This window comes from Odontesthes bonariensis, chromosome 5 (assembly GCF_027942865.1).
Source record: "Odontesthes bonariensis isolate fOdoBon6 chromosome 5, fOdoBon6.hap1, whole genome shotgun sequence".
In the NCBI taxonomy this organism is placed as follows: domain Eukaryota; kingdom Metazoa; phylum Chordata; class Actinopteri; order Atheriniformes; family Atherinopsidae; genus Odontesthes; species Odontesthes bonariensis.
The window spans coordinates 10,726,022-10,738,056 of record NC_134510.1 but is presented as its reverse complement, the minus strand read 5'-3'; the positions used below and the strand labels follow the sequence as shown (position 1 = coordinate 10,738,056).

Here is a 12,035-nt window from a genome sequence, read left to right as displayed (position 1 = left end):
TTGCAGACTTCTCCTAGAGAAACATTTTCACTGGCAAGGCAACCCAAGTTTACTCCTTGCTTAGCAATACCATGTCGTATTGCTATTCTGCCACTGCATCATCTTGTTTAAAGATTATTGTGGCCGCTTTACTTCCGAACAGTTCTTGCTTCCAAATGCTATGCCTACTTTTTGTTTGCCTCAGGAGCCCTGTTAAACAACAGCCAAGACACTTGTTGCATGAGAATCTTCTGACCACAGCTCAACTAGCTGTGTTGTCACAACCTTCTACAGTGCTTTGGGCAGGACAGAATCATTAGCAAAAGCACATTGTTGATTATAAGGTCTTGGTTTGCACTTAACACCATAGTAAACGGGAAAGGGCTTTTGACCGAAGCAACCTGGCCTCATGTTAGGCTATTTGAAGGGGGCTATTGACATTTAGGCCAAAGATGGGTGAGAGTATCAAAGCAATCATCACTTGGTGGCAGGCAGCTGATAAAAGCCCATTTTCTCCCCGTCGGAGAATCGAACCCCTATCTTCCGCGTGACAGGCGGAGATACTGTCCATTATACTAACGAGGAATTTCTGTGTGACTGATACAGTCGTCAGATGAAAAGACAACTATCGCCAAGGAGTGAAATAAGATTTTGGTGTCCCGTTTCAAGGTGCAGGAAAATTGCTATCACAGTCCCATCACTCAGAAGGAGAGTCTTCCATGAAGCTACATGCCTCGTCAATATTCCCCTTCAACACGAACACAACGCAGACCCACATATTCGCTGGAATGATGCCTGGGCCCGCCGACAGTGTCGTCAAATATTCCTTTTAGTAGTCAGGATGGCCGAGCGGTCTAAGGCGCTGCGTTAAGGTCGCAGTCTCCCCTGGAGGCGTGGGTTCAAATCCCACTTCTGACATTGCAGACTTCTCCTAGAGAACCATTTTCTCTGGCAAGGCCACTCAAGTTTACTCCTTGCTTAGCAATACCATGTCATATTGCTATTCTGCCACTGCATCATCTAGTTTAAAGATTATTGTGGCCGCTTTACCTCAGAAGAGTTCTTGCTTCCAAATGCTATGCCTACTTTTTGTTTGCCTCAGGAGCCCTGTTAAACAACAGCCAAGACACTTGTTGCATGAGAATCTTCTGACCACAGCTCAACAAGCTGTGTTGTCACAACCTTCTACAGTGCTTTGGGCAGGACAGAATCATTACCAAAAGGCACATTGTTGATTATAAGGTCTTGGTTTGCACTTAACACCATAGTAAACGGGAAAGGGCTTTTGACCGAAGCAACCTGGCCTCATGTTAGGCTATTTGAAGGGGGCTATTGACATTTAGGCCGAAGATGGGTGAGAGTATCAAAACAATCATCACTTGGTGGCAGGCAGCTGATAAAAGACCTAGCTCTCCCCGTCGGGGAATCGAACCCCGATCTTCCGCGTGACAGGCGGAGATACTGTCCATTATACTAACGAGGAATTTCTGTGTGACTGACACAGTCGTCAGAGGAAAAGACAACTATCGCCAAGGAGTGAAATAAGATTTTGGTGTCCCGTTTCAAGGTGCAGGAAAATTGCTATCACAGTCCCATCACTCAGAAGGAGAGTCTTCCATGAAGCTGCATGCCTCGTCAATATTCCCCTTCAACACGAACACAACGCAGACCCACATATTCGCTGGAATGATGCCTGGGCCCGCCGACAGTGTCGTCAAATAATCCTTTTAGTAGTCAGGATGGCCGAGCGGTCTAAGGCGCTGCGTTCAGGTCGCAGTCTCCCCTGGAGGCGTGGGTTCAAATCCCACTTCTGACATTGCAGACTTCTCCTAGAGAAACATTTTCACTGGCAAGGCAACCCAAGTTTACTCCTTGCTTAGCAATACCATGTCGTATTGCTATTCTGCCACTGCATCATCTTGTTTAAAGATTATTGTGGCCGCTTTACTTCCGAACAGTTCTTGCTTCCAAATGCTATGCCTACTTTTTGTTTGCCTCAGGAGCCCTGTTAAACAACAGCCAAGACACTTGTTGCATGAGAATCTTCTGACCACAGCTCAACTAGCTGTGTTGTCACAACCTTCTACAGTGCTTTGGGCAGGACAGAATCATTAGCAAAAGCACATTGTTGATTATAAGGTCTTGGTTTGCACTTAACACCATAGTAAACGGGAAAGGGCTTTTGACCGAAGCAACCTGGCCTCATGTTAGGCTATTTGAAGGGGGCTATTGACATTTAGGCCAAAGATGGGTGAGAGTATCAAAGCAATCATCACTTGGTGGCAGGCAGCTGATAAAAGCCCATTTTCTCCCCGTCGGAGAATCGAACCCCTATCTTCCGCGTGACAGGCGGAGATACTGTCCATTATACTAACGAGGAATTTCTGTGTGACTGATACAGTCGTCAGATGAAAAGACAACTATCGCCAAGGAGTGAAATAAGATTTTGGTGTCCCGTTTCAAGGTGCAGGAAAATTGCTATCACAGTCCCATCACTCAGAAGGAGAGTCTTCCATGAAGCTACATGCCTCGTCAATATTCCCCTTCAACACGAACACAACGCAGACCCACATATTCGCTGGAATGATGCCTGGGCCCGCCGACAGTGTCGTCAAATATTCCTTTTAGTAGTCAGGATGGCCGAGCGGTCTAAGGCGCTGCGTTAAGGTCGCAGTCTCCCCTGGAGGCGTGGGTTCAAATCCCACTTCTGACATTGCAGACTTCTCCTAGAGAACCATTTTCTCTGGCAAGGCCACTCAAGTTTACTCCTTGCTTAGCAATACCATGTCATATTGCTATTCTGCCACTGCATCATCTAGTTTAAAGATTATTGTGGCCGCTTTACCTCAGAAGAGTTCTTGCTTCCAAATGCTATGCCTACTTTTTGTTTGCCTCAGGAGCCCTGTTAAACAACAGCCAAGACACTTGTTGCATGAGAATCTTCTGACCACAGCTCAACAAGCTGTGTTGTCACAACCTTCTACAGTGCTTTGGGCAGGACAGAATCATTACCAAAAGGCACATTGTTGATTATAAGGTCTTGGTTTGCACTTAACACCATAGTAAACGGGAAAGGGCTTTTGACCGAAGCAACCTGGCCTCATGTTAGGCTATTTGAAGGGGGCTATTGACATTTAGGCCGAAGATGGGTGAGAGTATCAAAACAATCATCACTTGGTGGCAGGCAGCTGATAAAAGACCTAGCTCTCCCCGTCGGGGAATCGAACCCCGATCTTCCGCGTGACAGGCGGAGATACTGTCCATTATACTAACGAGGAATTTCTGTGTGACTGATACAGTCGTCAGAGGAAAAGACAACTATCGCCAAGGAGTGAAATAAGATTTTGGTGTCCCGTTTCAAGGTGCAGGAAAATTGCTATCACAGTCCCATCACTCAGAAGGAGAGTCTTCCATGAAGCTGCATGCCTCGTCAATATTCCCCTTCAACACGAACACAACGCAGACCCACATATTCGCTGGAATGATGCCTGGGCCCGCCAACAGTGTTGTCAAATATTCCTTTTAGCAGTCAGGATGGCCGAGCGGTCTAAGGCGCTGCGTTAAGGTCGCAGTCTCCCCTGGAGGCGTGGGTTCAAATCACACTTCTGACATTGCAGACTTCTCCTAGAGAGCCATTTTCTCTGGCAAGGCCACTCAAGTTTACTCCTTGCTTAGCAATACCATGTCGTATTGCTATTCTGCCACTGCATCATCTTGTTTAAAGATTATTGTGGCCGCTTTACTTCCGAACAGTTCTTGCTTCCAAATGCTATGCCTACTTTTTGTTTGCCTCAGGAGCCCTGTTAAACAACAGCCAAGACACTTGTTGCATGAGAATCTTCTGACCACAGCTCAACTAGCTGTGTTGTCACAACCTTCTACAGTGCTTTGGGCAGGACAGAATCATTAGCAAAAGCACATTGTTGATTATAAGGTCTTGGTTTGCACTTAACACCATAGTAAACGGGAAAGGGCTTTTGACCGAAGCAACCTGGCCTCATGTTAGGCTATTTGAAGGGGGCTATTGACATTTAGGCCGAAGATGGGTGAGAGTATCAAAACAATCATCACTTGGTGGCAGGCAGCTGATAAAAGACCTAGCTCTCCCCGTCGGGGAATCGAACCCCAATCTTCCGCGTGACAGGCGGAGATACTGTCCATTATACTAACGAGGAATTTCTGTGTGACTGATACAGTCGTCAGATGAAAAGACAACTATCGCCAAGGAGTGAAATAAGATTTTGGTGTCCCGTTTCAAGGTGCAGGAAAATTGCTATCACAGTCCCATCACTCAGAAGGAGAGTCTTCCATGAAGCTGCATGCCTCGTCAATATTCCCCTTCAACACGAACACAACGCAGACCCACATGTTCGCTGGAATGATACCTGGGCCCGCCGACAGTGTCGTCAAATATTTCTTTTAGTAGTCAGGATGGCCGAGCGGTCTAAGGCGCTGCGTTAAGGTCGCAGTCTCCCCTGGAGGTGTGGGTTCAAATCCCACTTCTGACATTGCAGACTTCTCCTAGAGAACCATTTTCTCTGGCAAGGCAACCCAAGTTTACTCCTTGCTTAGCAATACCATGTCGTATTGCTATTCTGCCACTGCATCATCTTGTTTAAAGATTATTGTGGCCGCTTTACTTCCGAACAGTTCTTGCTTCCAAATGCTATGCCTACTTTTTGTTTGCCTCAGGAGCCCTGTTAAACAACAGCCAAGACACTTGTTGCATGAGAATCTTCTGACCACAGCTCAACTAGCTGTGTTGTCACAACCTTCTACAGTGCTTTGGGCAGGACAGAATCATTACCAAAAGCACATTGTTGATTATAAGGTCTTGGTTTGCACTTAACACCATAGTAAACGGGAAAGGGCTTTTGACCGAAGCAACCTGGCCTCATGTTAGGCTATTTGAAGGGGGCTATTGACATTTAGGCCAAAGATGGGTGAGAGTATCAAAGCAATCATCACTTGGTGGCAGGCAGCTGATAAAAGCGCATTTTCTCCCCGTCGGGGAATCGAACCCCGATCTTCCGCGTGACAGGCGGAGATACTGTCCATTATACTAACGAGGAATTTCTGTGTAACTGATACAGTCGTCAGACGAAAAGACAACTATCGCCAAGGAGTGAAATAAGATTTTGGTGTCCCGTTTCAAGGTGCAGGAAAATTGCTATCACAGTCCCATCACTCAGAAGGAGAGTCTTCCATGAAGCTGCATGCCTCGTCAATATTCCCCTTCAACACGAACACAACGCAGACCCACATGTTCGCTGGAATGATACCTGGGCCCGCCGACAGTGTCGTCAAATATTCCTTTTAGTAGTCAGGATGGCCGAGCGGTCTAAGGCGCTGCGTTAAGGTCGCAGTCTCCCCTGGAGGTGTGGGTTCAAATCCCACTTCTGACATTGCAGACTTCTCCTAGAGAACCATTTTCTCTGGCAAGGCAACCCAAGTTTACTCCTTGCTTAGCAATACCATGTCGTATTGCTATTCTGCCACTGCATCATCTTGTTTAAAGATTATTGTGGCCGCTTTACTTCCGAACAGTTCTTGCTTCCAAATGCTATGCCTACTTTTTGTTTGCCTCAGGAGCCCTGTTAAACAACAGCCAAGACACTTGTTGCATGAGAATCTTCTGACCACAGCTCAACAAGCTGTCTTGTCACAACCTTCTACAGTGCTTTGGGCAGGACAGAATCATTAGCAAAAGCACATTGTTGATTATAAGGTCTTGGTTTGCACTTAACACCATAGTAAACGGGAAAGGGCTTTTGACCGAAGCAACCTGGCCTCATGTTAGGCTATTTGAAGGGGGCTATTGACATTTAGGCCGAAGATGGGTGAGAGTATCAAAGCAATCATCACTTGGTGGCAGGCAGCTGATAAAAGACCAAGCTCTCCCCGTCGGGGAATCGAACCCCTATCTTCCGCGTGACAGGCGGAGATACTGTCCATTATACTAACAAGGAATTTCTGTGTGACTGACACAGTCGTCAGACGAAAAGACAACTATCGCCAAGGAGTGAAATAAGATTTTGGTGTCCCGTTTCAAGGTGCAGCAAAATTGCTATCACAGTCCCATCACTCAGAAGGAGAGTCTTCCATGAAGCTGCATGCCTCGTCAATATTCCCCTTCAACACGAACACAACGCAGACCCACATGTTCGCTGGAATGATGCCTGGGCCCGCCGACAGTGTCGTCAAATATTCCTTTTAGTAGTCAGGATGGCCGAGCGGTCTAAGGCGCTGCGTTAAGGTCGCAGTCTCCCCTGGAGGTGTGGGTTCAAAGCCCACTTCTGACATTGCAGACTTCTCCTAGAGAACCATTTTCTCTGGCAAGGCAACCCAAGTTTACTCCTTGCTTAGCAATACCATGTCGTATTGCTATTCTGCCACTGCATCATCTTGTTTAAAGATTATTGTGGCCGCTTTACTTCCGAACAGTTCTTGCTTCCAAATCCTATGCCTACTTTTTGTTTGCCTCAGGAGCCCTGTTAAACAACAGCCAAGACACTTGTTGCATGAGAATCTTCTGACCACAGCTCAACTAGCTGTGTTGTCACAACCTTCTACAGTGCTTTGGGCAGGACAGAATCATTAGCAAAAGCACATTGTTGATTATAAGGTCTTGGTTTGCACTTAACACCATAGTAAACGGGAAAGGGCTTTTGACCGAAGCAACCTGGCCTCATGTTAGGCTATTTGAAGGGGGCTATTGACATTTAGGCCGAAGATGGGTGAGAGTATCAAAACAATCATCACTTGGTGGCAGGCAGCTGATAAAAGCCCATTTTCTCCCCGTCGGGGAATCGAACCCCTATCTTCCGCGTGACAGGTGGAGATACTGTCCATTATACTAACGAGGAATTTCTGTGTGATTGATACAGTCGTCAGACGAAAAGACAACTATCGCCAAGGAGTGAAATAAGATTTTGGTGTCCCGTTTCAAGGTGCAGGAAAATTGCTATCACAGTCCCATCACTCAGAAGGAGAGTCTTCCATGAAGCTGCATGCCTCGTCAATATTCCCCTTCAACACGAACACAACGCAGACCCACATGTTCGCTGGAATGATGCCTGGGCCCGCCGACAGTGTCGTCAAATATTTCTTTTAGTAGTCAGGATGGCCGAGCGGTCTAAGGCGCTGCGTTAAGGTCGCAGTCTCCCCTGGAGGTGTGGGTTCAAATCCCACTTCTGACATTGCAGACTTCTCCTAGAGAACCATTTTCTCTGGCAAGGCAACCCAAGTTTACTCCTTGCTTAGCAATACCATGTCGTATTGCTATTCTGCCACTGCATCATCTTGTTTAAAGATTATTGTGGCCGCTTTACTTCCGAACAGTTCTTGCTTCCAAATGCTATGCCTACTTTTTGTTTGCCTCAGGAGCCCTGTTAAACAACAGCCAAGACACTTGTTGCATGAGAATCTTCTGACCACAGCTCAACAAGCTGTCTTGTCACAACCTTCTACAGTGCTTTGGGCAGGACAGAATCATTAGCAAAAGCACATTGTTGATTATAAGGTCTTGGTTTGCACTTAACACCATAGTAAACGGGAAAGGGCTTTTGACCGAAGCAACCTGGCCTCATGTTAGGCTATTTGAAGGGGGCTATTGACATTTAGGCCGAAGATGGGTGAGAGTATCAAAGCAATCATCACTTGGTGGCAGGCAGCTGATAAAAGACCAAGCTCTCCCCGTCGGGGAATCGAACCCCTATCTTCCGCGTGACAGGCGGAGATACTGTCCATTATACTAACAAGGAATTTCTGTGTGACTGACACAGTCGTCAGACGAAAAGACAACTATCGCCAAGGAGTGAAATAAGATTTTGGTGTCCCGTTTCAAGGTGCAGCAAAATTGCTATCACAGTCCCATCACTCAGAAGGAGAGTCTTCCATGAAGCTGCATGCCTCGTCAATATTCCCCTTCAACACGAACACAACGCAGACCCACATGTTCGCTGGAATGATGCCTGGGCCCGCCGACAGTGTCGTCAAATATTCCTTTTAGTAGTCAGGATGGCCGAGCGGTCTAAGGCGCTGCGTTAAGATCGCAGTCTCCCCTGGAGGTGTGGGTTCAAAGCCCACTTCTGACATTGCAGACTTCTCCTAGAGAACCATTTTCTCTGGCAAGGCAACCCAAGTTTACTCCTTGCTTAGCAATACCATGTCGTATTGCTATTCTGCCACTGCATCATCTTGTTTAAAGATTATTGTGGCCGCTTTACTTCCGAACAGTTCTTGCTTCCAAATGCTATGCCTACTTTTTGTTTGCCTCAGGAGCCCTGTTAAACAACAGCCAAGACACTTGTTGCATGAGAATCTTCTGACCACAGCTCAACTAGCTGTGTTGTCACAACCTTCTACAGTGCTTTGGGCAGGACAGAATCATTAGCAAAAGCACATTGTTGATTATAAGGTCTTGGTTTGCACTTAACACCATAGTAAACGGGAAAGGGCTTTTGACCGAAGCAACCTGGCCTCATGTTAGGCTATTTGAAGGGGGCTATTGACATTTAGGCCGAAGATGGGTGAGAGTATCAAAACAATCATCACTTGGTGGCAGGCAGCTGATAAAAGCCCATTTTCTCCCCGTCGGGGAATCGAACCCCTATCTTCCGCGTGACAGGTGGAGATACTGTCCATTATACTAACGAGGAATTTCTGTGTGATTGATACAGTCGTCAGACGAAAAGACAACTATCGCCAAGGAGTGAAATAAGATTTTGGTGTCCCGTTTCAAGGTGCAGGAAAATTGCTATCACAGTCCCATCACTCAGAAGGAGAGTCTTCCATGAAGCTGCATGCCTCGTCAATATTCCCCTTCAACACGAACACAACGCAGACCCACATGTTCGCTGGAATGATGCCTGGGCCCGCCGACAGTGTCGTCAAATATTTCTTTTAGTAGTCAGGATGGCCGAGCGGTCTAAGGCGCTGCGTTAAGTTCGCAGTCTCCCCTGGAAGCGTGGGTTCAAATCCCACTTGTGACATTGCAGACTTCTCCTAGAGAACGATTTTCTCTGGCAAGGCAACCCAAGTTTACTCCTTGCTTAGCAATACCATGTCGTATTGCTATTCTGCCACTGCATCATCTTGTTTAAAGATTATTGTGGCCGCTTTACTTCCGAACAGTTCTTGCTTCCAAATGCTATGCCTACTTTTTGTTTGCCTCAGGAGCCCTGTTAAACAACAGCCAAGACACTTGTTGCATAAGAATCTTCATTAGCAAAAGGCACATTGTTGATTATAAGGTCTTGGTTTGCACTTAACACCATAGTAAACGGGAAAGGGCTTTTGACCGAAGAAACCTGGCCTCATGTTAGGCTATTTGAAGGGGGCTATTGACATTTAGGCCGAAGATGGGTGAGAGTATCAAAACAATCATTACTTGGTGGCAGGCAGCTGATAAAAGCCCATTTGCTCCCCGTCTGGGAATCGAACCCCGATCTTCCGCGTGACAGGCGGAGATACTGTCCATTATACTAACGAGGAATTTCTGTGTGACTGACACAGTCGTTTCTTCTTCAGGCTCTTCATTGTCATCAACAATATTCGGATCGAAATTTGCCGTGAAGAAGCTGTCCAGGTCTGGCAAACTGCTGGCTTCGCTACTAGAACTACTAGTATCAGACATGTTGATTGTTGGGGGTTGTTCCAGCAGCTGGCACTCGTGACGTCACGCACCTGTCGTCTGCTACTTCCGGTTTGCCAAATGGCGGGCTATTCGAGTCAAATGTGGTGATAGTTTATTGGGCCTAATCAGGACTATCCAGGGGCCTAAATTTATTTTAAAACCATAAAAAAATTCCATCGATCTGCTATTTCAGTTTTGTGCCTTTAACAAGTGCATCGAAGTCAGGTTGAATGTCTGAGGTGGAGATGCGAAGTACAGCTGACAGATGGTCGTCAGTGAGAGATGATCTATACCTGGACTTCGTAAACTTCATCATTGAAAATGTTTGTTCACATATGTAGGTAGAGCCAAAGAGAACCAACATCTTCTGAGCATGTCTCTTCATGTTTGGAAAGTTCTCCTCCTTGAGAGAAGAGTAGAAATCCAGCAGACATCCTGATTTAAAGTGCTCTGCCAGTACTGCATCAGACTGCAGGTCAATGAGTTCCAGCTGAACATCACTGGGTGCATTATCTACACTGCAGGTAAAGGGAGAGGAAATCATGTGCATTTCATCCTCGATTTTTCTGAGATCTTCAAATCTCCTTAAAAACTCACAATGCAATGCTCCTAACATGGATGAGTACCTGTGGAGGTGATCAGCTGATGGTGTGACTTCTTTCAGGGTTTGCATGTGAGTGAGATTGTTGCTCTCCAGTTGGCTTGAAAGAAACAGCATCTTTCTCATGAAAGCCTTCACCAGGGTGTGCATTTCATGAACAAAAAGGCCCCTGCCTTGCAGTTTGGTGTTCAGTTCATTCATCAGTGCAGTCACATCAACAGAAAATGCAAAATCTGCCATACAGTCCTCATCTGAGAGCTCTGGGATGTCTTTGCCTTTCATCTGACAAAACTCTTGAATCTCTGTTTTCAGGTCCCAAACTCTTTTTAGCACTTTGCCCAGGCTGAGCCATCTGACAGCTGTGTGGTAGCCGATGTCACTATGCTCAGACTCATGGTCCTCCAAAAGTGCGACAAACTGTCTGTGATTCAATGCCCGTGCCCTAATGAAGTTTACTATTTTAGTAACAACATCAATAACATGGTTAATTTTTAGCAGTGACTTGCACAACACATGTTGGTGTATAATACAATGCAAAAATACCAATTTCTGATCTGTGTCGATTTCAGTCACTTTATCTTGCATACTTTTTAAAAGTCCCATATTTTTCCCTGTAAGATTTGGACAACCGTCCGTTGTGACACCTGCCAGTCTGTCCCATTTCAGTCCCAGTGTGTCCATGCACGCATACCTCCGTGAAGACATCGCTCCCTAGAGTCGTCCCTTTCATCGACCGCATTGCTGCCAGCTCCTCCGTAATCTTGAAGTCCGGCGTTATCCCGCGGACAAATACGAGTAACTGGGCTGTGTCACGGACATCACAGCTTTCGTCCAAAGCCAAGGAGAAAAAGTCAAAACTTGCCACTTCACGTTGCAGCTGAAGCTCCAGATTCCCCGATATGTCCTCGACCCTTCTCGTCATGGTTCGCCTGGAGAGCGGGACTTTCTCAAATGCTTCTTTTTGTTCAGGGCATATTAGTGCTGCAGAGTCCACCAAGCACTCTTTGATAAACTCCTCCTCCGAGAATGGCTTACTGTTTTTAGCGATTTTGTGGGATATCACAAAGCTGGTCTTGGTTGCTGCATCCCTGGATGTGTGAAGCTTGGTAAAAAAGCCTTGCTGCTTTTGCAGTTTAGCTAGCAAAGCTTCCGATGTCCGCGCCCTTTCAGCATCAGTCACGTTCTTGAATTTCTCCGCGTGTTTCGTCTCCTAATGCTGACTCAAATTGTAGTCCTTAAACACGGCGATCTGCTCCCCGCAAACTAAACACACGGCTTTACCTCTGACTTCAGTAAATAAATACTTAGCAGTCCAATTTTTGTTGAAAACCCTGCATTCGGCATCTACCTTTCTTTTTTTAGCATGAGCAGACATTTCTGAGGGCTAAAGTCGTCTTGTGACTTGCTAGTGACAACGATCCAATCATGTGCATGTCTCGATATACGTTTTACATCATCATGTACGTGAATAAAAAACAACTTCAAAATAAAAATAAAATGCAGCTTCAGTCCATGCATCACGTAAAATAAGAAAATATGTTTATTTTGTAATTTCCAATTAACCTTACACGGGCCGGTCAGAGTCAACCAAAGGGCCGTATGCGGCCCGGGGGCCGTATGCGGCCCGGGGGCCGTACAATGCCCAGGTCTGCACTAGACCATCAGGGACCCGAAAGCAGTGCACACGGTACAGGTTGCAACACTGTGGTAAACTCTTCCTAACTGGCAAATTAATTGGCATAGTGCATTGTACTGAAGTTGTGAACATTTTAGCCTTAGATGAAAGCAATTCTGCGCATCTGGAGAATGAATCCAAGC

General features: G+C 46.3%; 1 protein-coding gene and 11 non-coding genes across 12 annotated transcripts; 9 read left to right on the top strand and 3 right to left on the bottom strand.

Moving 5' to 3' along the window:
- The first annotated feature begins 814 nt into the window (after positions 1 to 814).
- trnal-aag (transfer RNA leucine (anticodon AAG)) lies at positions 815 to 897 on the top strand. Its single transcript has one exon. It is a non-coding gene; the product is annotated as a tRNA-Leu (tRNA).
- A 493-nt stretch (positions 898 to 1,390) lies between these two features.
- On the bottom strand, positions 1,391 to 1,462 carry trnad-guc (transfer RNA aspartic acid (anticodon GUC)). The gene has a single exon. It is a non-coding gene; the product is annotated as a tRNA-Asp (tRNA).
- A 250-nt stretch (positions 1,463 to 1,712) lies between these two features.
- trnal-cag (transfer RNA leucine (anticodon CAG)) lies at positions 1,713 to 1,795 on the top strand. The gene has a single exon. It is a non-coding gene; the product is annotated as a tRNA-Leu (tRNA).
- Positions 1,796 to 2,609: 814 nt separating this feature from the next.
- On the top strand, positions 2,610 to 2,692 carry trnal-aag (transfer RNA leucine (anticodon AAG)). Its single transcript has one exon. It is a non-coding gene; the product is annotated as a tRNA-Leu (tRNA).
- A 493-nt stretch (positions 2,693 to 3,185) lies between these two features.
- trnad-guc (transfer RNA aspartic acid (anticodon GUC)) lies at positions 3,186 to 3,257 on the bottom strand. Its single transcript has one exon. It is a non-coding gene; the product is annotated as a tRNA-Asp (tRNA).
- Positions 3,258 to 3,507: 250 nt separating this feature from the next.
- Positions 3,508 to 3,590, top strand: trnal-aag (transfer RNA leucine (anticodon AAG)). Its single transcript has one exon. It is a non-coding gene; the product is annotated as a tRNA-Leu (tRNA).
- An 814-nt stretch (positions 3,591 to 4,404) lies between these two features.
- trnal-aag (transfer RNA leucine (anticodon AAG)) lies at positions 4,405 to 4,487 on the top strand. The gene has a single exon. It is a non-coding gene; the product is annotated as a tRNA-Leu (tRNA).
- Positions 4,488 to 5,301: 814 nt separating this feature from the next.
- trnal-aag (transfer RNA leucine (anticodon AAG)) lies at positions 5,302 to 5,384 on the top strand. Its single transcript has one exon. It is a non-coding gene; the product is annotated as a tRNA-Leu (tRNA).
- Positions 5,385 to 6,198: 814 nt separating this feature from the next.
- Positions 6,199 to 6,281, top strand: trnal-aag (transfer RNA leucine (anticodon AAG)). The gene has a single exon. It is a non-coding gene; the product is annotated as a tRNA-Leu (tRNA).
- Positions 6,282 to 7,095: 814 nt separating this feature from the next.
- On the top strand, positions 7,096 to 7,178 carry trnal-aag (transfer RNA leucine (anticodon AAG)). The gene has a single exon. It is a non-coding gene; the product is annotated as a tRNA-Leu (tRNA).
- Positions 7,179 to 7,992: 814 nt separating this feature from the next.
- trnal-aag (transfer RNA leucine (anticodon AAG)) lies at positions 7,993 to 8,075 on the top strand. Its single transcript has one exon. It is a non-coding gene; the product is annotated as a tRNA-Leu (tRNA).
- A 1,725-nt stretch (positions 8,076 to 9,800) lies between these two features.
- Positions 9,801 to 10,922, bottom strand: LOC142380546 (general transcription factor II-I repeat domain-containing protein 2B-like). Its single transcript, XM_075466461.1, has 2 exons — positions 10,243 to 10,922; positions 9,801 to 10,134 (listed from the first exon to the last, which is right to left on the bottom strand). Exons 1-2 carry the CDS (start codon positions 10,920 to 10,922, stop codon positions 9,801 to 9,803), a joined length of 1,014 nt encoding a protein of 337 aa, XP_075322576.1.
- Between the last annotated feature and the right edge of the window lie 1,113 nt (positions 10,923 to 12,035).

Bases quoted from the DNA above. Each gene is read 5' to 3' on its own strand.
- LOC142380546 (XM_075466461.1), bottom strand. From the start codon at position 10,922: ATGTCTTCACGGAGGTATGCGTGCATGGACACACTGGGACTGAAATGG. The intron at 10,135-10,242 runs GTACTCATCCAT...CTTTACCTGCAG, and splicing joins TCAGCTGATCACCTCCACAG to TGTAGATAATGCACCCAGTG.